Source organism: Chelmon rostratus, chromosome 4 (assembly GCF_017976325.1).
Source record: "Chelmon rostratus isolate fCheRos1 chromosome 4, fCheRos1.pri, whole genome shotgun sequence".
In the NCBI taxonomy this organism is placed as follows: domain Eukaryota; kingdom Metazoa; phylum Chordata; class Actinopteri; order Chaetodontiformes; family Chaetodontidae; genus Chelmon; species Chelmon rostratus.
In genome coordinates this window covers 26,149,261-26,177,049 of record NC_055661.1, presented here as the reverse complement: position 1 = coordinate 26,177,049, position 27,789 = coordinate 26,149,261, and the positions used below count along the sequence as shown (strand labels likewise).

Here is a 27,789-nt window from a genome sequence, read left to right as displayed (position 1 = left end):
TGAGCGTCTCACTTTAAGCCCTTTGGAATTTCAAACTAACCTCACTGTTGCTATAGCGAGCCAGCTCCGAGATGAAGCGCATGTGATCCTCGCGGATCTGAATCATCTGCTCACAGATGTTATACTGCGGGCTGCTGGATATAGACGTGCAAGTCCACCTACGGGGTAAGAGACGAGAGGCAGAGCGACGACTTCAGGGACACATTCTTGATAACAAAGAATAAAGACATACAAACACTGAAATGAAGAAAAAAAAACACAGTAACAGAGAAGAAGAACATGGAGCAGGATACAATTTAAACGCAAAATGAGGTGAGACATAGTGTCATGAGGGTGACATCTGGCAGGATAAATTCCTTGTCGGTTTTGGTCCCTTTAGTGTTTCAACAAAAGAAGTAGACAAGACAACTATTCTGTCATTCTGTTACTTATCTGACACACTGAAAGACAATAACCTTGACATATAGAAAGGAAACATTGACAGCAACAACAGTAAAGTCGCATCAACAGTCTGACAGTATATCAGCACATCTCATAAATGCACCTCAAAGAAAAGCTTTTTCAGTCCTGAAGATGAGACGAGCAGGTAAAATGACTCATTAGTAAATGTTAGCATGCTGACATTTACTAATGAGCACTAAACACCATGTATAGCAGAGGCTGATGGGAATGCATAAACCACATCAAAACATTAAAGAAGTGTGTTGCCTCACCTGGATTTGTTCTCTTCAAAGTGAGCGCTGGTCTTGATGTAGCGGGACAACTCAATCTGCATGTCACCAAACAGAGGGACCACCTGGAGTTGCTGTGAACGCCAAGAACACAAAAATTTGCATTATTGATATTGAACAGTGGAAGCCCAAACCAAAACGACTGTGTCACTGAAAGGGTAAAATGGCAAGAGGGGTACAAAAAAAGAGAAATCTACTACTATTTACCACAGGTACACACTTCCATACCTTGAAAAACTTGTCAATCTTGGTCAGGTTAATTCTCTTCTTGGCATCTAGTTTGTAGATGTTGCTGCTGTTTCCATCCATGAGGTACAAGCCAAACCCCATCACCTGGTGGTGATATACAGGATGTTCAATATTGCCAACATGTTCCAGTACATGGTTTAGAGTGAGCAGCATCCCCGAGGCGATCATTGATCAATTCAAACCTGCAGGTGAAGGGCGTCACTTACTTTGAGCAGCATGTGTTTCTCACTGGGGGTGAGGTACATCTTGTTCTCGTAGTAATCGACACACAGGTTGACGATGTCTGCCAGCAGCTCCTCGTATCCATTAATCACTTCCAGCTGCTGCTGCAAAGACTGACGCGCAGCACAAAACAGGCCGAATATTAAACCACGCTGCCGTTAATCATGCAGGAAATTCACATTTTCCTCATTTCAGTATTCTCCAAATGTTCCTGACCTTAATTCACCTCCATAAGCCTTTAAAAAGACTCATGTTCATTCTGATGTTAGCAAAGCAAGAAGAGTCTGTGGCTTTGATACTTCTGACCAAACTGCCAACAGCAGCAACACAGCTGCTGAGAACTTCATCAATCTTAATAATGTTGACTGAACAGTACGATGCACATCTGACCAACCTGAGTGATTTTGTTGTGGTTTGCCAGGAACATGGACAAATTCTGTGACTCCTGGATGGACGAAGGCTCAGACATTTTTCGGAGGAACTGGGCAGCTCTGGGCGAGGCAAGAAACGGATTTTGTTTTAATTAAAAAATTCACACCAAGCAGATTTTGTAATGTTGAGACGCACCTCCCCAGAGGGGACAGTGAGAGATGTGAAGCCTCATAACTCAGTCAAAGCTAAACACAGACATGACACGCTTATTTTTAGATCCAGTGTGGCTTACAAAAAAAACACACTGCAGAACAAGAAACATCATGTTGCCAAGTTTTCTTCAGTATCAAAGTCATCCAGTGATGAATAGCAAATAGAGACTTCTAACAGCTAATTCAGCATTCAGCAGCAAACTCATAGAATACATGGCAACATTATACTTCCTGTTGACATTTTGAGAGCTGTAGCTCCAAAACATCCAGCCAGACATCAATAAAAGGAGCTACCACATACATCAATGTTTCCTTTTTTGGATGCTGCACTATCAATATCTTGATACTAAGACTCAGAACACTCCCCTTAACATGGTTATTAGATTCCTGGTACACTGACACTCTATTCCATCCATTCATATACAGATGTTTCAAAAATCAGTTTTTCTCCATGCGATGAAAGGCTTGACATACAGACAAAAAAAGCTGCGGGGTGGGGTGTAAAGACTTTGGAAATCCCTGGTATACACACACACTGTTCAAGTGGTGAGTTAAACAGGACACAGAACGCTCTACATGGATGCTGAGTGATGCTGCCACCTAGTGTCTGCTGCGGTAATCAGGTGTGTTGATACATGCAGTGTAACCTTCAAAGTTCTTGAATACCGTTTGTAGGCGGAGTGGTCGTTCTTGACGCTGCACTTCATGTTCTTCAGCTCATCCAGCACGGCGAACATGTTGATGAACTTGCCGAGGGTTAGCAGGTACGCCTCGGAGACAAAGTCTTTTCTGCGCTCGGTGTGACACAGACGACGGACTTCTCCGCAGAAACGGTCGATTGCTGTACGCTGGGAGAGAAGAAGAAGCAATCATTGGGTTTTCGCACCTTGGCCAGCCTGAACACAGCAGACAGTAGCTGCAGGATGGAGAATGTAAAATACCTGGAAGTACATGAAATTCATCAGCTTGGTGACTTCCGGCTCCAGGACCTCCACTGTCTTCTCATAGATCTCCACTCTGTTGGGCTGTTCGTTGCATTTCACCTGTGAGAGAAAAACAATGCAAACAAAGTGAGACCTCATGAAGCTTTTGCTCACTCAGATATTATCAGATACGGTCAGGGCTATTATTTTCATTACTGATTATTCTGGAGTTCATCGTTTTGTCTATAACATGTCAGAAAGTTGCTATTAAAATGCTGATCGCAATTTTGCATAGACGAACATTCAAATTTGCAGTGATATTAGACAAAGATGCAGATCCTCAAATTTCAGAAGCTGGAACCAGCAAATATTTGTTATTTTTGATTGGAAAATGACTAAAATGATTTTCAAAATTGTTACCAATTAATGTTTGCCAACAAATTAACTGACTAATGGTTTCAGTCTGCAGATGATGTGATGTGAAACCTAGTGATTACCTGTGGTATTGCACGTGAGCAGCTCCTCCAGGTGTAGAGCATGATGGCATATTCCTGCCCCTCCTCCAACATCTCATTCTAATTCAACAAACAGAACCAGTCAGTCACACCGATAACTGAGAATCAGTCGGTTCCAGACACAAACCAACACACAAACAGCACATAACATGCATGCACCACTGCTTTTTTTCTGTCATTTATTCCCAGTGGGGGGCAGGGAAGTGTGTTAGCTCTGCCTCCACACAAAGCGCTGTTTGATTCAGATCCTGAGCAATTATCCCTCACTAATTAGACACAAAGCACTACTATTCCTGGTAAAAGATGGTCCAAAGCATCCGTTTGTCCCCGGGCCATTTGCTTCTGGGCCTGGATCCTAGGAGCTGCCTGCTACACAATACCAAAAGCTCTGGTGGGACGGGTCTTTACCAGATCCGGTTCACAGCAAGTGTTTGACCCAATTCTGGTGAATTTGTTTTTCCCACCAAGTCATTACTGAGGCGAGAGAGCACTGAGACAAAAAAATGAAGCACTAATACAGCGTTTTCCCAGAGATGTGACCCCCCTCCTGCTGTACCATGCTAGAGTGGACAGTGGCCTGCTCAATGTATCTGGCGATGCCGGTGACGAACGCATTTCTGTCCTCAAAGTTGGTGTTGAAGTTGGGCTGTGGGAAGATGGAAAATTATGATTACAAAACATGACAGCTACAAGAGATAGGCATATAATAAGCAAAAACAAAACATTCAGCACGGTGGTATGTAAGCTACAAATAACCACTGCGAGTCAATGTGATTGGTGAGATTGTCAATGCTGGACTGGAGCGGCCCATCCCATAGACTCGCCTTAACCAAAACATTCTGCAGTCATCATTTCTAAGTGTTGCATGGAAATGTAGTCAAAAGTGCTCACTAATTAAACAGTTGGTCAGAATGGTGCATTCAATAAAAATATCTTTACCACTATTAGCTTTCGTGAATAAAGTTAGTAAGAATGATGTGCCTGACTGCATAAAGTGTGACTTAACAGACTGTATAGGAGGTAAGTGGCTGGACAGCAGAAAACTCGCCCATGAAGCACTGACCTGAAACATGACAGAGGAGGGGAGGGGCTCGATGCATGGCTGCTGGTCCGGGAGCGGCAGCTCCTCCAGCAGGTCCACATTGGAGAGGGCATCCTCTAAAGTCACTGTGGACGCCATGGTGCTGAAAAGGACAAAAATGAGCATGATTAAAACTTTTGTCTGGAATAACAGGAACTATACGTAGCTCTTATCAAGCACAACAAAGCATGGCAGCTTTTATGCATGTGCAACAACAAATGACACACTTACTGCACTTTGGCTTCATTGTTGGTGTATGTATTTTGTAGCTACATGTTGTTTTGGTTGGAAAACACAGGTCACAGGAATAAGAGAAAGGCGTAAGAGAGACATTTTTTTTGGAGGAGGAGAATGCTGGGGGGGCTAAACTGAAGTTCATCCTAAAGCCCTGCAAACCCCAAATAAATAATAAGCTGGTGCAGTTGCAGGCAGAACGCTGCCCATCAGAGGACTTTCACAGTGATTTAGGTTTCTGTTTGTCCTGACAGCCTGCACATAGCTTCCTGCCCAAACAGCCTCACTATCAACCACCAAGGTGAGTGCTGAATCTTAGTCCATGCACTGTTGAAAACAAACTGACGTAATCCATCTGGCATTATCATTTATCTGTTTATCTTCACACCTTGTTTCATGCATATCCCTCCTCTGTCTGGTCATAGGTTTGTGTGCAGAAATATTTCACAAACCTGAATGTTTTTTGCACTTAGTACATGTGCAGACCTGCGTGTGATGAAACAACTCCACGTGGTTAATGTGAGTTAATGTCTCATTGGGAGCATGGAGCATATCTTTGATAGCAAAGCAGTACCGCAAAAACAGTGTAATTTCACAAACTGTGTGAAATTTCCTGCTCGGTTGCCTCATTGATGTTCTATGTAATTAATTTCAGGAAAAGCTTTCTTTCAAATTAAGTAGAAACTGTAGTTATCACATATTCTCACGTTTCTCAACTCCTACCAAGAACATAACGCATGCTGTCAAAGAAATTAAATCAAAAGCAAACAGATTAGTACAGTATTAGTATGTGGGGCGGTATGCTTTGGTTTGCATTCTCACGCTGCTGCTGACGGCTGACTTTCGGACGTCACTGAACAATCAAAAAACCCATTGCAATCAGAATTGAGCGAGTCAAACAATCCACAGCGACTAACCACCAACACAAAAGCCTGGCAGTCACTGCGTGCACAGGCCCAGGGTCAGAGGAGGTCACTGACCTCCTGCTCTGTAGGTGGAAGTACAGCACAGAGCACAAAGAGAGGAGAGGCTCCATATATTCAACAGACAGCTGCAGGATATTCACATTGTAAGGGCGAATTTAACACACATCAACAACTGGATGGCTGACAGTAATGCTCACTGACTTCCAATGAAATCACCACTGTACGTGTATGGCAAATACAAAGTCCCGCCCCGCTGACTCATGGGATATGTGGCTGTTGAATGCTAACAAATAACCATCATTTGACCTTAGAATATGATGCTAAATGTTGCTATCTAGTAGTAGATAACCATTTACCTTACCTCAAGCGTGGATAGAAGTATTATGTTTCATACATACCAGATTTAGCTAAAAGAGGACCCATGATTTCAGCTCCCTAATCCCTCTTTTTCCATTCAAACATTTTTATTCTTCATTATGCAGGCATTATGCAAAGCATACAGAGGACCTGGTTGGCTAATGCAAGCCCAGGCACGCCCTCCACAAAGCATGTGCACGCATAGTGACCACCATCGACGGCATCAGATTACAAAAGGCAGCTGCTCTTTTGATTGCAGACATGAGGCACAGACAAAAATGTTGGCTGGTTGGTTGTTTCGGTAGCGTTGAGACTTCCTTGTATTGATGAGATTAAATAAAGTTTCTTCACAGTCCAAAAAAAATCTTTCTTTTTTTTTTTTTAAATACTGCAGGGTCTGAAAGGCACTTCTTTGTAAATTAGGCTTCATCACTACAGATTTATTTATCATTCTGAAAACCATTTTAGTAAAACACAAGTGATGCAAAGCACTATTAGGTCTTTGTGGTACCTTGAAATAGCACTTATTAGTACTTAACTAAAGGATTAGCTTGACTTCACTTCAGTTCACATGCTAATGCTCTGAAAAGCAGCATCACAGTGCTGACAAACTGATCTGTCACCTCATAAATGTACAAACAATGCCAGTCATTTCCTAAGTTTGGACTGTGACACATTTTCTATTGTTTTGGCTCCTTACTCCAGTTCAATGTACTTTAAATGACCCAATGACTCAGTCAACTGCTGGTTTGCAGGTTTAGAACATTTGAGGATGCTTCAGTCTCTAATGGGTGAAAGGTACATAAATTGTACCCTTTTGAAAGTTCCTGCACGTTTCACTCAATATAGACACTCAAACTAAAGTTGAAAGTCAGCACCTGGACATCACAGTCATTGTTTGATTTCAGATCAGATGTTTGGGCGAATAGAGCCAACAAAAGTAAAATTGTATTACTCTTCAAAGACTCAGAGACTGCACTGCAAGTAATGTCACTAGTAATCAACATTTTTATATTGCTTTTGGAATTATTCTCAATTGCAATGCCAAAGCATACAACACAATAACAAACGTTATTCGGCTGTAAAGAGAGTAAAAATAGGTGTGGTTAATTGCAAAATACAGGTTTTTTTTTAAATAGAGGAGGAAGTCAGATGGGAAGTGCCATCAATGCAAAGCAGCTCTCAGAACTCGTCTCATGAATGATTCAGCCAAACGTCTTTTTTTAGTTGTCCAAACTGATCTGCAAACGGTCAAGTAAGCAGCAAATCAGACTACAGATCAGTCATCTTAGTCACAAAACAGGGAAGTATGAAGCCCAGACAACGACAGCCTGTGATGTGCGGTCAACTTCAAGACAGGGAAGGACTGACACTGAACATTTAAGCTGACGTCCAGGAAACTGAAAGTAACTAATAGAAAAGGACACAGACAGAGACTTCTGCATTTCAAAAAATACATTTTCTGACTTAATTAGTTCATTTTGTTCATGTGGAAAAGAAAGAACAGAGAAAACATGCAATAGCTTTGAAAAATGTTCTAATTAAAGCAAGAACAATCGGAGCCTATTGGTCAGCTTTAACTGTGGAGAGAAACTATGTTCATTATCATAAAAGGAACTTTGGTGGCTTTTGCTTTGGTGCACAGTTCCAGTTTAGACTGTAGCATCTGGAGCTGTCTGCTCTTGTAAGAGACAGGTGAGGGACAAATTAGAAGAGGCATGCCTCTTTAAGCGTTCATTTGGCCTGCCAGGTTGTCGGCCACTGTGCCCACTGCTGGTTGTACACCATGTGCTTGTAGGGCGCCCTCGTAATTACACAGTAAGGAGCTTAAACCAGCCTCAAGTAGGTAACCTGGACACGACCAAGCAACAGGAGAATAATACCAGCAATAGTTCACTTCAGCTTCGTAGCTCCTTTTGAAACCACTTAAGATGCTTTAAGATAATATAACAGCATCCACCAAAAGGCATTAAGTGTCGAGAAATGAACAAAATTAACTAAACTGAGTGAAAAATAGGAGAAACTACTTTCTGCCAAAGAAATAGTCACAATGAAAAGTTTGCAAGTCTGTGGGTAATCTGTTATTTCCAGCTAGGAATATACCCCACGGGGTACTTCTGCCTTTGCCAAGATGTACATCGAAACAGCTACAGATATGGTTGAAATAGCGATCTAAAGGCAACTGATTAGTTTACATTTTAAGTTAAAATTTATTGATAAACAGTTGAAATAGCTGCTTACTGCAACTTAAAATCAATCCTAATGAACACATAATCAAGTTCATCTGACAAGGCCATGGGTAGACTGACCAGGTTCTTCAAGGCACATTGCTGTTGCGTTTTTCAGACATCATTTTTCTATGCTGTGAACACCACAGATATAATATTCCGTTCACCACCATTGTAGTGCAGTGGCAGCAGAAATGTTGAAGACAGAGATCTCAAAACCTCCACAGGTAAAACTGAAAGTGTATGCATGGATGGATATCCCTGCTAGTGGAGATCCCTGCTAGTTTTGTTCCATCAAACTAGTTATGCATGCAAACAGCAGCAGATAGGTCAGTCTGTGGTACAGTGTGGCTTTCGATGTTCAAATGCTATTGTCAAATGATGAAGAGAGCAGATGAAACATAAGACACTTTAACAAGCTCTGCTGCAAACCAACACCAGCAGATCACACTTTCACAGATCTTTTCAACTCTGAAGATGGGTGGGAAGCCACTACCTTGTATTCCTCAGATGCAAGAGCAACGATCTATGCCCTGCAGAACATGTACTTAAAACATTTCCTCTAAGATGGCAAACAGAAAACAGCTGCAATGAAAGCCAATAGATGTGCTAGTTGCACCAAACGGTGCCCCTCTGAAGGAAGTTGTAGATGTTTCTCTAGATTGAGGTGTGAAAACACCTTTTCAACGCTTATTTTGCAGGATGCAATGACACCACTTATCAGTGCATCTCAATATATCTCAGTTTTTCCACAAGTCAGTGCAAAGCAATCTTGATCCAAACAGCAGTTGCTACTTGGGACACAACTAAATGCAAACTTAGGAGGCATCAAAATGAAGATCATCATGCCTGTGTAGCCTGTTTTTGGTTTGTCTTGTATATTTACTCCATTGATTAATGCCAACTTATTTTCATTGGACTCATATATTTAAAGAGGACCTCCAACTGCAAAGCAGATTTCAGTTTAGCAAAGACATTTCAAAGGTCCCCAAATATGCAAAAGGTTTAATTAGTAACCACTACAAAACAACTGCAGGAAATGGAAATCCACTATGCAGTTTCAGTGGCACAACCACTGTATATACAGTCTGCTGCATGTATCACTTGAGGTGTGTTATCCCCAGTTGAACTTTACAGCACAGTTGAAGACGAAATTAAACCGCAGGAAGAAAAAACACCACTTTCACCAAAGTAACAACAAATGCGGTTTATACCTACAGTAACTTCTCTCTCCTTCCTTCCTTCCTTCCTTATGATTCCTCCGAGCTAACACTGATAAGAGAGATAAGCTCCTGAAAGCAGCGCAGCAATGAATCAAGTGACAGTTTCCAGGTTTGATGGACACTCAACACAGCCGTTGCCATAACTTTCCTCTAAAATGAAATATAATCTCGTGCAAAAATATGAGTACTTTTTTCCAAATGTTTATATGACGTTTTGTCATGTTGGAAAAGGCTGACTGAGCTGGCATTCTGAGTGAATGGCTGGGCAGTGAATGCAACATCAGGAGGGTGGGGAATACAGTCTGGTTCCTGAACACAACAGCTGACTTATTACAGTACGTCCCACAGGAACAAACGGAGGAGAAACAGAAAAAGAGCCCCAGAAACAGCAGCATTAGTTCGAGTTTACATTGTTCACTTGCTGACAGTTTGTTAGCCCAGATAATATCGTATAACTTTAGCTTTTTTAAAAACTAGCTTAACTTCTCTCCTACTGTGGCAATCACACCTGACGGACACATACTGCCCTGCCCCAACTCACAATTAGTGGCAAATTCTTCTAAAAATAGACTTCAGCAGGAGAAAACATTTGATAAAAATGCTCATTTGATGTGGAAAAACCTCTTGGAAGTGCTGCCTCCGACATGTAACTGCGGCCACGGCTGTATCCCTGCTCCGGTCCGCGGCCTGAGATTAGTCACCGCTCGGGCCTGTGAGCCAGGAAAATGGCTTTGCGCAGCAGCGAGCTGTTACCCTCCTCAAGCTAATAATACTGAAGTCCGTTTGAAAACTGCGTCTTTTAACGGAAAACTTCAACCGAGCGGCGTTAGGAAGGCTAAACCCGAAGCGAGGCGGCTAAACTTTTCTCCGCCGTGGCTCAGTCAACTTAGCTGGAAAACACAGTGTGAAACTGATCAATCGCTTGTACTCACCCGGAGTTTGTTGGTTAGCGAGGAAAACTTCTGCGGTTGTAGTCCGGGCTAACGTTACAGCGCCATGAAACCGGGATGTCGATCCCTCTGGCGACCTGGAAGTCCGGGTTTGGAAGTCTTCAGTCCCAGGTTTTTTTTCTTGTCGTCGGCCAGAGGAATCTTTCCTCGGTCGGTGTTATTATCATGGGCGGGGGAGAGAAGCAGAGCAGGGAGTTCCTGTCCCTCAAACAGGGAAACTCAACAGGAAACTCCGCTCAGAGCTGCGGTGCGGGTCGCCTCCGCTAGGGCCGGGAGGCGGCGGAGGAAAGGTGAGGCGCGAGGAATGTACAGTAAGACCTGCCCGAGGGTATGGAGGGTCATTAGTGCCCCCTCAACAAAACCCAACCCAACAGTAGCAAGTACTCCCAAATATAAGACATTTTTAAATATTTTATAATGTCAAAAAAAGGAGGAAAAACATTTATTTTTGTTCACATTGCAAAGTATTACTCCCAATGTAAATTTATTTTTGAGAAATATATTTTAACTAATTTAATCGACTGCTACTCACAACCGTATCATCATTGGAAGTAGGTAGATAACAGTCATTTTAAGTCATTTTTAAGTAATTTACTCATGCACTGCCAAAATAAGGCTTATATTTTGTATTATTTGGTTTAACAGCAACTGTCAAGCACACCTTCTAGTCATTAATAGCAAGTTATAACCACTGCCAAAACTAGATAGAAGTAACCAATAGAAAGAGGAAAAGGCTGTTTCAGTAACCTAGTAATTATTTTATTTTCAAAAGAGATAAAAGAACATGAAATGTATACAATAAATAAAAAAAACTAAACCAAGAAAGTAGAAAACATTAAAATACGGGCACATGAAAGTGAAACATGATTGCACAATTTTAGTCTGGTAAAAATATTACTCATACATACTCTTCCCTCTTTTAAATAAAAAAATCTATCACTTATGTTCCGGATTGCTTATTTTTGTCCTGGGATGTTCTCTAGTTCTCCACAACCCAATGCACAAGAGGTAAGGCACGCCCCTACTACACCCAAATAGACACATGTGCAGCCAGTCTTTGAAATCCTGAGCATCTGCAGGAAAGCCAAACAGATACAAGCAAAAAATGCAAACTTCAAACACCCCACAGCTGATGACCAGGGCCCTCCTGTTGCCTGTGAACAGCAGCACCAACCACTGAGCCACTTAGATGCCCTTATTGAACTCTAAGATAAATGAGGCTAATAGGATAAGTCTAAGCTTCCTCTTACACCATACGCAGTGAATGAAAAAAGAAAGGCAACATGGTCCGGAATTACACAGAATCAGTAAGACAAGAAGATGTAATATAAGACAAATATAAAGGTCAGAATATACATGAAATGACTATGTTAGACATACAGAAGAGTAACACAATAAATAGCAGTAACCTACTATGGGAACAAAGATGTCTAAAACACATGGCACCAAAGTATAAAAATTAACAAAATAGCAATAACAAATTAACATTTATGTGAGTTATTTTTGTTTGTGACTTTCTGAGAGAAAATCTGTTTATGATCTGATGTTGATGTTCATTTTAAAAGACGGATCATTTTTTGAAATCACAGCTCGCAGCAGGTTACAGCACGAAAAACACCACACTGCCAATGGCCTGCAGCTTCATCAGGCTCTCTCAGAGCTATGTGGCCACGGTGGCTGCTACAGTCATACATGCTACAACATAAACAGATGGCTTTGTTCATTATTGATGAAAAACTCTTTGGCTGGAATTATCAGAGGTTAATACTGCAGCATTTTAGTCTGAGCTACTTACTTTACCTCACTAAGCAATACCCTTACATTTACTTTATCATAGCCATGCAGTGGACTATAGGCTTTGCACAGATAATGTTAATCACGTGAAATTTCATTCTTCTAAAAATATAAGACAGAGCCAATGGCTGTCGTGATATTCCGAAGAACTAACTCATTTATTCAGCTGTGAATCGATTCTTTACTTAGAAGAACTGATCATTTACACACCAAGAGCTGAATTTTCAGAGCTGCACTGAAGTATATCAAACTAGTGGCACAATCTGCAGTTATTTTGCTTAAATGTCAATACATTCTTACGCCTAATATAAATACACTTGTGATCTTTTTATTTCAGTACTGGAGGTTCAGGTGAGCATGACAGCAAGTCATCAGCCTGGATAATTTTCACACAAGTATATAAGCATGGTACTGTTGTTTATTTACGTACATTAAGATATTAATCAAGTGCCTGACAAAGGGCTCTTATTTGCCCCCCAGTCTTTAAAGTCCCCCCCGCCCTTCCCCCACCCTGAATGGCACATGTGTAAGACAACCTAAAAACAACAAAACTGAAACATAGGAGAGTGTGTGTGTGTGTGTGTCTGTATCTATCTATTGACATATATATACATATACATATAGACACACACACACACATATATATATATATATATATATACACACAGTATATAAAGTCTACACATATACATAAATTACTAAAGTAAAGTAATAGAGTTTTATTATTCAGCAATGTTACATTATGTTGAATAACAAGATTTTTTGTGCTTACGTTATTAACAGTCTGTACAACAGCTCATAAAAACACGTTTACAAAAATGTACAATTTTTGGAAAATGTTTACAAGTAGCTTTTTGGACTGCAGCTCTAAAAATCTACTCATACTTCAACATCACGCAGTCTGAGTCCGTCTCGACTAGTCGGAGCAGATAGTGACATCACACGTTGCACATCATCATGAACAAAGACAGCAGTCAGAGAACAGACGGTAATGAGACGGAGAACCAAACAGTGGAGTTCAGTCCATCACGTCAAAACAGACACATGGACGGTTCCTCAGCACTGCTCGAACCCTGCCATCAGAGAGAGGGCCAGAGACTCCACTGCACGAGGAGGAAATGCAAAGAACGTGTCATTACTTCTCGTTAAATATTCCCATCTGTGCATAAGGTATAAAGACTGTACTAGCAGAGTATCAATATCAGGGATCAGTGTTGTACTTACAGTGAGGGAAGGAGCCACGACATACAGCCTTGTTGAGTATCGTCACAAGGAACATGTGACAGTTTTTGAAATCCGATTCCATTTTATCAATGGACTCGATCCTGAAAGATTAACACAATATTTAGACACAATTTTTAAACATTTTCACTACAAATAACATTAAATGTGATATGCGTGTACCGCTATTGTACTTCACACACACAAACACACTGAAAGGTACAGCTTAGATTCTCATTTCCCTCCAGTTTGTATGAAAGCTCTTACTTCCAGGCTCCAAATCCCGCTTGCCATCGGTCAGAGAAGATGAGGACAAGATTGAGGACTTTCATTATTGCCTCCTTCACAAAACTGACCTGAGAAAACACAACAGCGTGGATACATGTATAGTCATAAATGTGTATAGGAAGCTCAGTCTGAGCAGGAAAAACAACATGAGCTGATACGATTAAAAAAAGTGAGTGATGCATATTAATTTTTTGATCAATAAAGTTAAACGCTTTGGCCTCTTTCTCCACAGTGTGGTGAGACTGCAGCTTTCAGCTAAGGAAAGGTAGTGCTGTGTACCTTCTCCCTCAGTAGGCAACGGTCATGAATGGTTGCCAAATATCTGTAATGGATCTTGATCAGCTGGTCCAGGTCCTTTGCTTCCTGTACTTGGTGCTGAAACTCCAGTCCCGTGCTGTGCAAAATCTGCCAGGAGACAACGCAGACACATTTAAGATGGTGTGAATTATAAAGGACCACACAAGTGGTTTACAGCAAAATTTCGTAGTAATAATAATAATTATATTATTGTTTGTAAATGATGGGGGGAAACATTTTAAACCACACATATGGTTCATTAACAACAGTGCAAATCTCATCCTTTTGATTTAAAAATGCTGATATGTACGAACATGTGATAAGCCTTTTTTTTTTCCAGAAGATATTTTGACATGCACAAACATAAATAAAAAAGTCAATGATGGCTAAATTCCATTTCCAATTCCATAGCTGCTTTGGTGACAAAGCATCGTATTGTATCGTGCATCATTAATATTATCAGTAACACTTGAGTTTAAATGTCTGCTGTTCCACGATTCGTCTCACCCTGGTCGTGATGTAGTTGTGAAGGCTGTTGACAAAGTGCATCAGTTTGACCCTCAGCAGACACATTCGGTGAATCTGCTGATTTATTGGCTCTTTGACCTTCACTTCCTCAGACGGAGCTCCCTCCAGTTTCTTAGTGACGTCTGTGAAATCTGTGACACAAACAAATTTGGAATAAAACAATGAAAAACTGCTGGGGAGGTTCTCTGTATCCTGAGGACATTCACACATGAGTAAGCTGTTTTCAGGCATATCAATTAATGGAGCTTTATTTTGAAGAATGTAGCATATTATGCTGATTTTAAATGTATACTTTGCAGGATTTTCCTAAAAAACAATGTATAGACTCAGATTTATTCAGATATTTTTCTTCTTATTTTGCTATGTTTGGGACGTTTCTGGGCTGCAGCCTTTGGGCAGTGGGTGTACTGCCTGAAGCCAATAACAGCATGCAGGTGAGGTCAGGACTTAAAAGGTAGCAACCAGGTGTCAGTTGACATTATGCAGCACACACCCAAGAGGAAGCTATGAAAAGCACAGAAAATACACAAACATAGAGAGCTGAAACAGCAAGGATTTCACCCGCTGGTGAGCACTGAAGGAGAGGATGGGGATGAAGAGCGACATGGAGTTGGCCTGTTTTCTCTTGGACAGGTAGGTGCCAGCAGCTAGCTTTGTTAGCTTGCTAAAGTATCAGCTTTTCCATTCCAGCAAATGTGACGTTCCTACAATAGTAGCTTGTTTTAAGCAGCAGTGCACTTCTGGTGGCGTTGAGCCGGGTAAGAGCAAGGTTTGAATGCTGCGTCTATGAACAGTAAGCAACAATTCCTGCAAAGCACAGCTTTAAAGAGCCACATCAACTCATACCACTGAACCGGAGTGTGTCCAAACTGTATTTGGCCCATTTGATCTGCAGCAGGAGGAGAAACACTTGATTGTAGATCTTCTGACACTCAGAGCTGATCACAATATCAACAGGCCAGGGAACCTGTGGAGAGTGAAGTAAGTAAATATCAACATGGCATCTTCACAAAACGTTAGCACATACATTCATGCAGCTTACCTTGTAGCTCAGGGTGAGCACTTCTAGATTATTCACAGGATGTTTCTTCCTGGCAGGGTCAATGGCTTCCAAGAAGACCGACAGCCTACATAATATGAAATGATGGAGGGAAATGTTGACTTTCTTGTAATATAAAAAGAAATGATCCCAAAAACACAAAACACAAAAACATCTCCCTGAATAAATAGTAATACCTGCTGCTGTCCTCAGGGTGGCGCTGTCCAACTGCCTCCTGCAGCTGAACGTTGAGAAAAGACAGCTGCTGCCAGCTTTCCTTCTCCTGCACCTTGTCAAAGATGGCCGTGTAAAAGTCATACATGGTGTCTCCAGCTTCCAGCAGGAAGTAGTTCCTCATAGCTTGGAGGTATTCCAGCAGCCTGTGGAGAAATCGAGGAACTCTAATGGTCTATGTGCAGAAAAAAAAGCCATCGCTTGTATAAACTAAGAGAGACGCTTACTTGTAGTCTTTTTTCAGAGTCTTCATTAGATTCCCGCAGCACTCGATGTACCTCCTCTCAATGTGGGGATAGAGGCAAGAGCGCAGGGTGAGCTCAAAGGTTTGGCAGGTAACAGACTGAGACGATCGGTCCACGATGAAATCACCTCCGGAGAAACGCTCGTGGAAGTCACTCTGCTCCAAATACAGCCTGAGAGGGAACGCAGACAAGAGCTACTTTAGATTTTCAACACAAGTCTGGAACAACAAAAATATAAACGCTTTAAAATCTTATTATCTTTCAACAGTAAAACCAGCAGTTGCAAAAAGGCATTTCATAATGACGGCTAAATTGCTTTATTCCTGAGAGGATAACAGCTGTTGCGTATTTCAGTTTGCTTTAATGTTTTTTTTTTTGCAGAAGTTAGTCGTCATGTGAATGTCGTGGTTATTGCTTACCTGGCGAAGTTGATAGCCAACAACGGATCATGGATGTCTTCGATCTCCAGGTGCTGTGCCACGATGGACTGCATCTTTATGAGGCTCCTCTTGGTGGCCTGCTGTTCAGTGACCGTGTCTGTGGGCGACTCCTCTTGGCTGCAGAGGCGTGACTGCACTGACTCCAGAAACAGCGTGTACAAACTCTTCCTCTCTGCATCTGCAACGCAACATTTTCACGCTGTTCAAGTAGAAGTACAGCAACACTGCTCTGTTTAGAGGAAAGAAAGTGAAAGAAAAGCAAACACTGACCTCTGGAGGATCGCTCTGCCTGTTCAGTCTCCTTGCAGTCCAGGTTTCTGAGCAGCTGCATGGACTTCCCAGCCATGATGATCTGCTTGAGCACAGGTTTGAGGAAGGACACCATGGTGAGCTGCCTGTTGCTGGAGCCCTGATCTCCTCCAGAGCTGCCGCTGGCTGCGTCATTCAGCTTTTCCTCATTCTCCACCGTCTCAGACACACTGTACAGCGTGTAGGTGGCGTACCAGAAGTCCCTGTGGTTTACTGGGACATCCTTGTTCCTGAGCAAACGTCTCTGTTACTTACTGTAGTGTAGGCACCGAAATGTTTGGTTAGAAAGTTGTGTTCTTGCTAAACAATCTCTCTACATACCTCTGGATGATGAACTCCTTGGCAGGGTCAAACAGGTGGCCGTGAACAATCCATTCATCCACAATCTCCAGATACGGTCTGACGGTCTCAGTCCATAAAGAAAATAACAAGGCCACCTAGCGAGAGAAGACGACACGCAGGTATGATCATGCATACATGTATTTGTAGTTCTGCTATGTGTTGAATTCACAGTCAGGACAAACTCACTGCTTGCTCCGATGCTTCGCCGACACTGTCATACTCGATGATAGCTTTGTACAGCGTGTTGAGCAAGTGGGAGGCGCGCACGACGTTCGGGGTCTCAGCGGGGACTTCAGCGACCCCGGTACAGAAGACTTTGTGCAGCACTTTGATTTGTGCCAAGTGAGGGCTGAGTCGCTCCAGAACTGCAGACAGGGTCACCGTCTCATCTGCGAGGGAGGACAACACATCAAATACTGGCTGACGGAGCTGACACAGACCCCTCAAGACCCCTCAGAGCTAGCTGTCTGGACAAATGTTTGATACAGCACTGATGCACAGAGCGCAGCAGGTGGATAGGAAACATGTCAACAATGTCCTGATAGCTTATATTCGGAGACTTTCAGGATGTTAAAATGAAGCAACTTGCTGAAAGGCAGAAAATTACTTTTTAGAGGTGAAAGTGTACGTTTCTTTCCTGCACACCTCTCGTTGATAAGACATCCGTTGGCTGCAGCTAGCTAACATGGCACAGCAGCTAGTATGAGTGATAGCGCTGACTGAGATGACACAAAGCTAGCTCTTGTGGATAGTGAGAAATGAGTGGGTCTCAGTCCATCACAGGGAAGCATTACTTCAAGCAGTTACAGTCAGCATTACAAAAAAAATACATTAGTATTAAAGAGGCAAAACACACATTTACAGTGTGAGCTATCTTACATTAAAACATGTGTTTGATCTCACCAGCTTCTATGCAAAACTATCCCCCACCTTATTAAGATCCAGGGCTCTGACTGGATTGCTACATGCTAACAGCTAATTTGGCACTGAAAGGTAATGGGGGGGGTTTCAACCCATGGCTTTTGTGCAGTTTATATTATCCGTTTTATTCTCACCCCCCTCGTGTGTGCTCATCTCACACTGACAATGGAGACATGTCATTATGGCAGTAAATACACACTCAGTTGAGTATCAACAAATTAAATATTGCAGTATTTTCTTTTGAACTTTCATCATTTTAACTCTGACACTGTTCAGCTTTCTATTTCAGTCACTGAACGGTCAGTTTATGCTCTGTTTACAACATGGCACACACATACAGTGTGTATTCAAAAGGCTAAGAGTGCATGCACCATGTTACAAGATCTATCTCAATACAAATTCATTGTAATGTGATATCAGTGCTGTCTACTGCTGTTATTCTGGGTTAAAGTTGAGTTACAGTATTGTATCAAGAGTTAGCAATGATTTCAACCCCATAAATATACTTGCACTTGCCATTGCATATGAGCTCTCTCTCGATTGTGGTCAGTTCCCGTTTGAAGCTGGTAAAGTACTTGTTAAGTGCCCACACAAAGGCCTGGTAGGTCCTGAAAGGAGGCTCAGAGCCCTTCTTGGAGCTGTAGGAGGAACCGGAGCCTGGTGGGCAAGGCTCCGAGCTGTACCCCGTCACCTCATCTATGAACCTCTGCAGCCTGAACACCGCCTGCCCGTACACAGCGATGTGCTCCAGTACAGAGCGCAGGCAGTTCTGCAGCACAGAAAGAGAAAAGACTGCGTTTCCTACAGTGGACAGAAGACACATATTAAAACACAGTACAAGCAATTTTCAGATTTTCTACTTACGCTGGTCAGATGAGTCACCACCACGTTGTTCCTTACGGACACTTTTCCATCATGGTGTTGGAAGATAAAGTGTTTTTTAACCCCAGAGAGAAGCCTGCAACATGGCAGTCATACAGCTCAGCTTAACGATAACACAAAATCATGGGGTTAGTATGAGCCAGTGAATGAAAAGAACTTCCAAACCAGAAAGTCCAACAAGGAGCCCAGTGTTTGAGGATTTACAAGATGATAAATGATTTAACTTGTGAGAAAGTATGAGTTCAGCTTCTTTGTAAGCCTGCACAATGAGTCACACACAGTCACACGCCAAAGCATCATCACATCTTACCACAGTGTCTCCCGGATTACTTGGGTCTCTGTGACAAAGGCCTTTTCTTCCGGCAGATACAATGGATCAGTGTTATACAAGTGCTGATCCCTGAGGAGAGAGATGCTGAGCGTAAACATCTTTCATTATTTCAACTCGCAAACATCCACAAATAAACGTCTATGTTTGCCAAACAGTTTATGTTAAAATGATTATGGCTTTTACATAGACACACTATTTGGCTTTGTCTTAAATTCTATATTTTTTTACTGATTTATTTTGTAGATTATGGAATTAGCCTTAGATTTTTTTTAAGAGAATGTCATTTAAGACAACTGCGTAACAAGCAAAAAATAAAATACTACTGAAAGTATAGTATAGTATTTTTTTTACAGTACTAAACTATCAAAAGAAAAAAACAGTTGCATTTGTACTACAACTACTACAAAAATACATATTTTCTATGGCTGGGAAATATTGAATATTGATACCAGCTTCAAAAAACTACGCCTACATTTAAGACAACTTTACTATTATGAGACTTCAAGAATAAAAGCAAAATAAAGCAATTGAGGGGGGGAAAGAAAACTAAATCATGTCAAGAGACATAATTTGGAAAAGATAAAAAAAAAAAAAAACACCATTATCAATATCAATAAAAATAAAAGTCTTATTTTTACATGACCAAAATTATATTATGAGACTGACATTGTAATAAAAAGTCCTAATATTGTTTATGGACAATAAGGCATTGCTAAAAAAATGCATATGTAATCTAATCTACTGAATCTCATGATAACATACAGCAAGGTTATATTCTTGAAATATGATTTTATTCTTGAAATTTAGTCACAGTAGATTTGGCCTTAATACTCGACACTGTCATATTGATCATATTGATATTATGTCCCGAAGACTGTGAAGTGTAAAAAAGATGAGTCGATGCATCCACACTACATTCTATAATTAAATCTTACCACACATTGAGCAAGTTGGAGTGTAAATGCAAGCTGTGAGGGAAACGAGGAGCATGAGCCACCCAGTACGGCGTCACTACATGCTGTTCAAGCCAGGACCGGGCGTCGGGTTCGCCCACTGCAAACACACAAACTGGAATTATTTTCACATTCAAAAAGAGCTTCAATGTTGACACACAGATGCTTGTTTTGGTCCTGTCACAGTTTCACATTATTCCATAACCATAAAGATTTCATTACATATTTAACATTATTATGTTATTTTGCCGTGTGATCCGTTCGTACCCGTCCATGTAACTGGGACCGTCTGGTTGTTGTTGTCCTGGTCTTCCTGCGGCGTTCTGTCCAACTGGATCCCAGAGTCTTCCCTGCTGATTGGCTGTTGGCTGTCATCGTCCTCGCTCTCCTCCTCAGACCACTCCTAAAAACCAGTTGAGACTGCTTTATTTCTACTACATTGCTTACTTTACTGCAGCTTTACAGCTTTTACACACTCATGCTACACCCACTCCGGTGTGTCAGTTATACTGGCTAACTGGACCTCCTCTCAGAACTGTGAGGCCATGTATCAACAGTGACTGACTTCTCCCTCACTCTGCAATTAATTTTTGTCCAGCTTAATGATTCTCACTAGCACATGAAGCTCTGTCAACTCTGCATAACTCTATTCAATTTAAACCCCAGAGGAGGTGTTATCAGCCCAAAAAAATGGTGGAATTGGTGAAATAAAGAGTGGGTTTGGTAATGACTCACAGGGGTATCTGGGTACGGCCCGGTGTCAATGTCCTCACCCTCCATCAGATATCTGGCCCAGTCAAAGTTGTCCTCTTCTTCTGCAGACACAAGATGAAGGTGCAAGTGTTTAAAAACACCTTAAAACATACACATGCCAAACATGCCAAAGTGTTGGTTGAACACCACCTCACCGGCCTCCTTCAGTCTGGGTCTCTCAGTAAAGTCTGTGTTTGAGGGGGACCCTGATAATAAGAGCAGCAGTGACAGTACGCTGTAGTGCACATCTGTCTGCAAAGGAAAAAAACATAGAAACAACAATCATCAGGATACTGTGGCCTGGTCGCAGACCCTCACACCACTGATAAGTTCAATTTCTATCAGCCGATGTCTGTGCAATACCTTTGTTCCATCTGTATTAGCCAAAGGTGAGTTCAGGAACTCTTCAGTCAGCCTCATCCAGCTTTCTGCTTTCCTTAAGTCTGAGTGGACCATGAGCTTTTCATAGATTCTGGAAAATACAACAGACCATGAATGCCTCATGAGTGTCATGCAAAAGAGGTGCAGTGTACTATAAGAGGAAATGGAAAAGTATGATGTTCCTAAAGGTAAAATCAGCCACATCAATGAGCTTTGAGAAGCCCCATCACTAAATTCTAAAAAAATAGTTACTATGGTCCTAAACTTCAGTTAAAAAGATAATAACACTATTAAAAACATCCAATATGTCAAACTCATGGTGAATGAACTACAGATGTCTAACAGAGGACTTTGATGTGCAACACATTGACAGTAGTGATGCAATAACTAATTTGTTACAATGGACAAAAACAACAGGTCCACTCACCCGCTTATACTGCGTTGGACTTTATGGCTGTCCACATCCAAGTAACGATGAAACCTGTCAAGAAAAGATCACTAGCATCACTGTTTGTGGCTAATGTTTCACTACATGTTAGCAGCTAACAAGCTAGCTCCCATCCTGTCAGTGGCTAAGTCACCTGAAATTCGACCAGGCAAATTTCAATGCCATCTGAAAATTTTGATCCTCCTCATCCTCGACCCCGCTGATGCATGTTATCAGCTTCTTCGTTTCCCTCTCGGTCTCCTTTTCGAAGGTGCTCCAGTGTGCCATGTTGATGTTGACGGTGGTGCTGCAGTTAGCTTGACGCTAGAAGCTGCAACATGTAGCTAACGTCAGCGGAGTGCCGCTGGCCTGAAAGTGTCTGCAAGCTAAACGCTAGCACGAATAAGAAATGTTAGCCAGGCAATGCCATTTAATGCGAATGTACAAAAGCTATAGCTGTTTCTCCATTGATTCCTTCGATGCCGCGCGGTTTGCCTCCCACAACAAACGAGGGCACGTGCGCATGCGCCAAATCATAAGTTAGTTTTAATGTAAAAAGGTCACATTTAAAGACCCACTTGAGCAACGAAAACGTTCACTGTCTATTGACACAACATTATCAACTAAATACAGTAACCGTACTCAAAGGAGCACTCGTTTCTCACTAATCTCCCATAATTCATTGCACTCCTATGAGGTTACCGTCAGTAGTAGCCTTTGGAACCTCTTCCATTCAAGGCTCTTTGGTACTTCTAACGTAGCCGCGCTCTTTTTGCTGCTTTTACGAGCGAATTATTTTAACGGTTTAACACATTTTTATCGGTTTAAAACAATTAGTTCACCGATCGACTGTGTGTGTGTATGTGTGTGGAAATAGGGAGAAATTACCCGCTGTTTAGTCTTTAACGGGGCGTGGCTAATGCCTGACACACACACACACACACACACACGCTCCTTCCTCTCGCACACACATAACTTTACTGTAGCGACCACGGTGCCCACAAAGAGCAGTGTGGACCCTCCGAGAAGAAGCAAACCAGCCCCCCTCCCGGCGAAAGGAAATGAAGAGGAGGCTCCATAAGAAATACTTGGTTTTGATCCTGGCATATTCAGGTTTACTATTGCTAATCCCGTACGTGTTAGATTACCGGGATAAATCCGTTCAGGGCGCCAGACATGGACTGCCGCAGCAACAGCCCAGATGCCCAGAACTGGAGAACACGGTGGCGCTGCTGTGGGATAACGGTTACAAAGTCAACGGCAGCGACGCGCCGGAGCACGCCTTCAACCGGAGCCAGTCTCGGATACACATCTACTTGCATGCCACCTGGAGGACTGGCTCGTCGTTTCTGGGGGAGTTGTTCAACCAGCACCCCGATGTTTTTTACCTGTACGAGCCAATGTGGCACATATGGCAGGCTCTGTACCCGGGGGATGCGGCCAGTCTCCAGGGCGCAGTGCGGGACATGATGAACGCCTTGTACCGCTGCGACTTCTCCGTGCTCAAACTTTACGCCGGCTCGCAAAACATCACCACGTCGTTCATATTCGGCTGGAAAATGAACAAGGTGATATGCTCGGAGCCGCTGTGTGATGCGCACAAACGCCACGAAATCGGGCTGGTGAGAGAGGACCAGTGCGTAAAGTGCCAAAAGCGGGACATCAGGGAGCTGGAGAGGGAGTGTAAAAAATACCCGGTGATGGTGATCAAAGGAGTCCGCGTTTTGGACCTGAGCACGCTGGTTCCTTTGATGAAAGACCCGGCGATAAACCTCCAGATCATTCAGCTCTTCAGAGACCCGAGGGCCGTGCACAACTCTCGCTTGAAGTCCAAACAGGCGCTGGTGAAGGAGAGCATCCAGGTGCTGAGGAGCAAGAAGCAGACCGACAAGTACAAGCGGCTACTGGTGCCGAGCAGCAAGATGAACCGGGCTGAGAGCTACGTCTCCAGCGCCATGGAGCTCATCTGCGACAACTGGCTCAGTGACATGATGCTGGTGACGAACGCGCCTCCCTGGGTGAGGAGGAACTACCTCCGCATCCGCTACGAGGACCTGGTCCTGCATCCCATGGAGGAGCTCCAGAGGCTGTACCGCTTCTCCAACCTCTCCACCTTCCCCGCCCTGGAGAAGTTTGCGCTGAACATGACGCACGGTCATGGGTATTCGTCAGACAGGCCGTTCCTGATATCATCACGGGATGCAAAAGAGGCTATATTTGCCTGGAGAGAGAGACTCAACGTTGAGCAGATAAATCAGGTGGAGGCCTACTGCAGCGAAGTGATGAGGCAGCTGGGGTATCAGAAAAACAGCGTGGACAAAGCAACATGAGGAGGTGCCATTAGGAATTCAGGTATGGTGACATCTAGGGCTGCAGCTAACGATTATTTTCATTGTCAATAAATCTGTCCACTATTTTCTCCATTAATTGATTAGCTGGTGCATAAAATGTCTGAAATATCCACATTCAAGAGGCCGGAATCACATAATTTCTGTGGCTTTTTTGTTTTGTAAAAAAAATACCCAGACCGATTAATCGAAATAGTTTGCGATTAATCAAAGAGTTAACAGCTAATCGATTAATCCTTGCAGCTGGAGTGAGATCAGCAGTGTTTGATGTGTGGAACTAAAAAGAAGAGTGGTGCACACAGTCGTCATGGTTCAACCTCCTGTCAGTGCAGGAAGTTTGTGGTTTAACACAAAGCAACCTTCAGGCTCGAGGTCTGCTGCTGCGCTCTGCTCTGATCCCTGACCTGTGACCTTCTTCTGACTGAGGCAGACTGAAAACAGAGACCCATGTGGGGATCAGTCGAGAACCACATTTCTGTTCATTTGACACTGCAGACATAGACGGGCAACACTCATGTGATGCATTGAAAGTCCCCTTCTGGATAACACCCCCTCATTGTTGCTTCATAGGGACGTTAGACGAAGGCGAATGTTTCTCTTTCTTGATTTTTTCAAGATTCCTTTATTGTCATTGAGCATGACATGTCAATGAAATTTGCATCGCAACCCCCATGTAAAGAAAGATTGTAAAAATAAAATTAAGAAGAATAAAATAAACTAACATGCAGTAAAAATATTCGGAAATGCAATAGAAATATACCAGAAATGAAAATGTACTAAGACAATAAAAATATACTAAACAATAAACTATACCAATGAAATATACCAACTGCAGCTGAAATATACTAAAATATCTATATTGAGTGCAAATGGCTGACCATTTTTTGGCAGCACAAGGAGTTTGGAGGCCAACAATACAATACATACGGAAATTATTTTTTGAAGTAGACTGTTTTTATGTCTTAAAACATGCCTGAGAGGGCCTTTCGTTTTGTTTGACTGAATATGATTTTGCTTGTAAAACATATAATGAAGTCCACCTCATATGAACTGTGTTGCTCAGATGATGATGGACTCTGCTCTCACACTCAAAACCTACAACCCTGATTCTAAAAAGGTTTGGACTCTGTGGAAAATGTAAATAAAAACAGAATCATTTGCAAACAAACTGTTTACAGACAACAGTTTTACAAAATGTTCCTGAGTCCACGTATTAACTCCTTTATCCAATCATGTGTCCACAAAGTGGTGAACCTCGCTCCATCCTCTTCCAGGATGCTCCTTTCATACCCAATCATGATACTATCACCTGTTACCAATCAACCTGTTTACCTGTGGAATGATCCAAACAGGTGTTTTTGGAGCGTTCCACATCTTTCCCAATCTTTAGTTGCTCCTGTCTCAACTTGTTTGAAACACGTTGCTGCATCAAATTCAGAATGAGCAGATATTTACAAAAACCAACGTAGCTGATGAGGTCAAACATTAAATATATTGTCTTTGTTCTGTTTTCGGTCGAGTATATCACAAAAAGGATTAGAGAATAATCACATCCTGTTTTATTTATGTTTTAAACAGCGTCCAAGCGTTTAGTTCGTTGCTGTATTAATATGTCAGTGTTTCTGTTGCTTTGTTCACTTGCAGCTTTCCCTCTTATTTTTCTGTCTAGTCACATGTTAGACTTTGATTCTGATGAATGTTGGCATTCCAGCGTTGCCGCTTGAACACAAGTGCCACCGTTTTAAGAGATTTTTATAGCTATCAGAGCGAGACAGTCACAGAAATATTTCTCCCTCCTTAATGAACGACTGATCTGCTGTTTAATAGAGGCCTCATTGTTTTCTCCCTGGCAATGCTGGGTCCTCTCATGGATAGCGGGGGGGCTGGCAGCGAGTGGCTGGGCCTCAGACTGCTGTCAAGAAGGGGATCATTGTGTACGGCTGTCCCTGACGGCATAGAGCTCCCTGGGTTACCACCAGCCTGTCACCACCAGCTCTCACAAACAGGCCCTTTAGGCTGGGCTGCCTGCAAACCGCCAGCATGGAGCAGAAACAGGGTGGGAGGCAGTGGGTCCCCCTTATCACACTGCCTCCACCCTGATGCTAGCACTCATTGAGCTACTGGTGGAGGTGATGAACGTTATTAGTCATACTGAAAGTGTTTGTGGTCGTTATGCTCTGTGCGCCTTTCAGTGTGCAGCTGTGTCATAACTTTTTATTTTAATCTTCATCTTTTTTTTTTGTCTCTCTTCCAGGGGCCTGGTTTTCGCGGCTGAGGCAAAAAGGTGGAATAACAAAACAAGCGGCTGGAATGTGGTCCACTGGGAGCTCGCAAGCACGGCTCTGGGGTTGTTTTCCTTCAGCAGAGCCGGACCGATGAACTGGAGAAAATCCATGTGGAAAGAGAGCAGCCAATCACAGACAGATGAATTTGACACTCGGAGAAGGCAGCTTTTTTTTTTTTTTTTTTTAACAGTGTTACCTGTTCAACACCAGCAGGGTCTGTGCAGACAGAAGAGAGAGAAGAAGGGAGCGATAAGGCAGATTTGTGCTGCCGTTACACTGGCCTGCCTCTATCCTTCTGTCCATTTAGTAGCACTAATCCTCCCACAAATCCCCTGCAGGCGAGGGCCATAAAAAGCCAGAGATGGGTCCTTCTTGGGAGATGACTGCAGGGTGGCAGCGTCGTGTTCACCTGCGCAACTTATCCGTCCAGCCTGTGACTAAGCATGGCAGTAATCTCCAGCATTACTGATACTTAACCGCATTTGGCTCACTAACAGTGCTGATCTAGATGCTTTGAAAGGAGAAACTCCTGTGTTTTCTAGAAAAGAGGCCTGACTGAGGAACTATTGTTCCACCCCCGGCCTCTCAGGAATCCAGACAGCTGCAGCCGCCCCACTGACAAAACACTCACATGGGTGTGAAATTTTCTAATGTCCCTCGGACGTGTCTTGGAGAGCTGCCTCTGTCCTCTGCCGGCGAACTTTTTAGCAAGTTTCCTCAAACGCGACAGACGGTACTGATTCATATTGTGCACCATTCTTACTGTTTTTAGTTTTTGTCTGAAATACTGTAAAATGCTGTGACATCCCTCTGGTTCCCGACGCATTGAAGAGGGGTGAAACGTTTACCAGCATCCACGTGTTCAACTTTAGAAGTTGGTTCTGTTATAATTGTTGTGGGTGAAACACCTGAAGAAGTTCTCTTGTCAAAGAAAGAAATAACTTTGAGACTATTTAAACTGACTGCAATAAAGAGTTAGTAAGAACTAGAGAAGCTTCTCCTTGCTGTGCACACTGGTACTGAATTGATTTTATAATGATTCACTAACCTTGATGTTTTGGATGCGTCATAGATCTGACGTCTGCATTAGACTTTAATGTGTTCTGGTGTATAACTTTAACTCTTCGTGGCATCATAATGTGCATATCCACAGTGATCCAGTTTGCATTAGTTAGGATTTTGAAATTTGAATGGAGGTGAATCCTAAACACAATGAGGCTGAATGGATCTCCATAGATCATTGATCATCATCATAGACAGCTAGCTGTATCGGCAACCTAGCTCATATCATGGAGCCAATGGTCCAAATAAAATATAGGAACATGACAAATAGTTCTTATAGTAAATATGATTGTAATTTATTTTCCAGCATCAAGTGTTCAGTGTAGCATCGGTCTCGTGTTTGTCACGTCTCTGTTTTGGCCGCTTCCTACAGAGCGCCATCAACAGCATGCTGACTGCAGTTCACTGAACGGCCACAAGGGTTTTCACACAGTACCTTTGAGTATATGATGGTTATGTGTAACCTAAGCAGGTTTTTAGTTACAG

At 42.5% G+C, this 27,789-nt stretch overlaps 3 protein-coding genes across 3 annotated transcripts in view; 1 reads left to right on the top strand and 2 right to left on the bottom strand.

Annotated features, from left to right (window-relative positions):
* Positions 1-10,446, bottom strand: part of cyfip1 (cytoplasmic FMR1 interacting protein 1) — a 28,527-nt gene extending 18,081 nt beyond the window's left edge. The window contains exons 1-11 of the mRNA XM_041935929.1: positions 10,206-10,446; positions 4,288-4,408; positions 3,781-3,870; positions 3,207-3,284; positions 2,728-2,829; positions 2,453-2,634; positions 1,597-1,693; positions 1,187-1,315; positions 960-1,064; positions 714-805; positions 41-158 (exon numbers count right to left, since the gene is read on the bottom strand). Of these exons, the coding sequence (XP_041791863.1) occupies positions 41-158; positions 714-805; positions 960-1,064; positions 1,187-1,315; positions 1,597-1,693; positions 2,453-2,634; positions 2,728-2,829; positions 3,207-3,284; positions 3,781-3,870; positions 4,288-4,404 (1,110 nt within the window). The 5' untranslated portion in view covers positions 4,405-4,408; positions 10,206-10,446. The remainder of the gene's footprint in view (positions 1-40; positions 159-713; positions 806-959; positions 1,065-1,186; positions 1,316-1,596; positions 1,694-2,452; positions 2,635-2,727; positions 2,830-3,206; positions 3,285-3,780; positions 3,871-4,287; positions 4,409-10,205) is intronic.
* Positions 10,447-12,634: 2,188 nt separating this feature from the next.
* tubgcp5 (tubulin, gamma complex associated protein 5) lies at positions 12,635-22,115 on the bottom strand. The gene is made up of 23 exons (XM_041935129.1): positions 21,763-22,115; positions 21,609-21,662; positions 21,164-21,272; positions 20,956-21,052; positions 20,783-20,862; positions 20,315-20,450; positions 20,030-20,147; positions 19,074-19,163; positions 18,746-18,839; positions 18,398-18,650; positions 17,147-17,349; positions 16,940-17,055; positions 16,580-16,848; positions 16,289-16,487; positions 15,852-16,040; positions 15,588-15,770; positions 15,394-15,478; positions 15,198-15,318; positions 14,331-14,482; positions 13,806-13,931; positions 13,506-13,594; positions 13,242-13,342; positions 12,635-13,120 (listed from the first exon to the last, which is right to left on the bottom strand). The coding sequence occupies exons 1-23, from the start codon at positions 21,894-21,896 to the stop codon at positions 13,074-13,076; spliced, it is 3,045 nt and encodes a 1,014-aa protein (XP_041791063.1). The 5' UTR covers positions 21,897-22,115; the 3' UTR covers positions 12,635-13,073.
* A 511-nt stretch (positions 22,116-22,626) lies between these two features.
* Positions 22,627-27,213, top strand: chst7 (carbohydrate (N-acetylglucosamine 6-O) sulfotransferase 7). The gene is made up of 2 exons (XM_041935716.1): positions 22,627-23,960; positions 26,211-27,213. Exon 1 carries the CDS (start codon positions 22,670-22,672, stop codon positions 23,936-23,938), a length of 1,269 nt encoding a protein of 422 aa, XP_041791650.1. The 5' UTR covers positions 22,627-22,669; the 3' UTR covers positions 23,939-23,960; positions 26,211-27,213.
* Positions 27,214-27,789: the final 576 nt, after the last annotated feature.

What these genes read in the sequence shown, in the direction of transcription:
- tubgcp5 (XM_041935129.1), bottom strand. Translation starts at nt 21,896, where the DNA reads ATGGCACACTGGAGCACCTTCGAAAAGGAGACCGAGAGGGAAACGAAG. An exon ending in TGGTGACTCATCTGACCAGC is followed by an intron (nt 18,651 to 18,745) that starts GTAAGTAGAAAA and finishes TCTGTGCTGCAG; the next exon opens with AACTGCCTGCGCTCTGTACT. An exon ending in GCGAAGCATCGGAGCAAGCA is followed by an intron (nt 17,056 to 17,146) that starts GTGAGTTTGTCC and finishes TTCTCTCGCTAG; the next exon opens with GTGGCCTTGTTATTTTCTTT.
- chst7 (XM_041935716.1), top strand. Translation starts at nt 22,670, where the DNA reads ATGAAGAGGAGGCTCCATAAGAAATACTTGGTTTTGATCCTGGCATAT.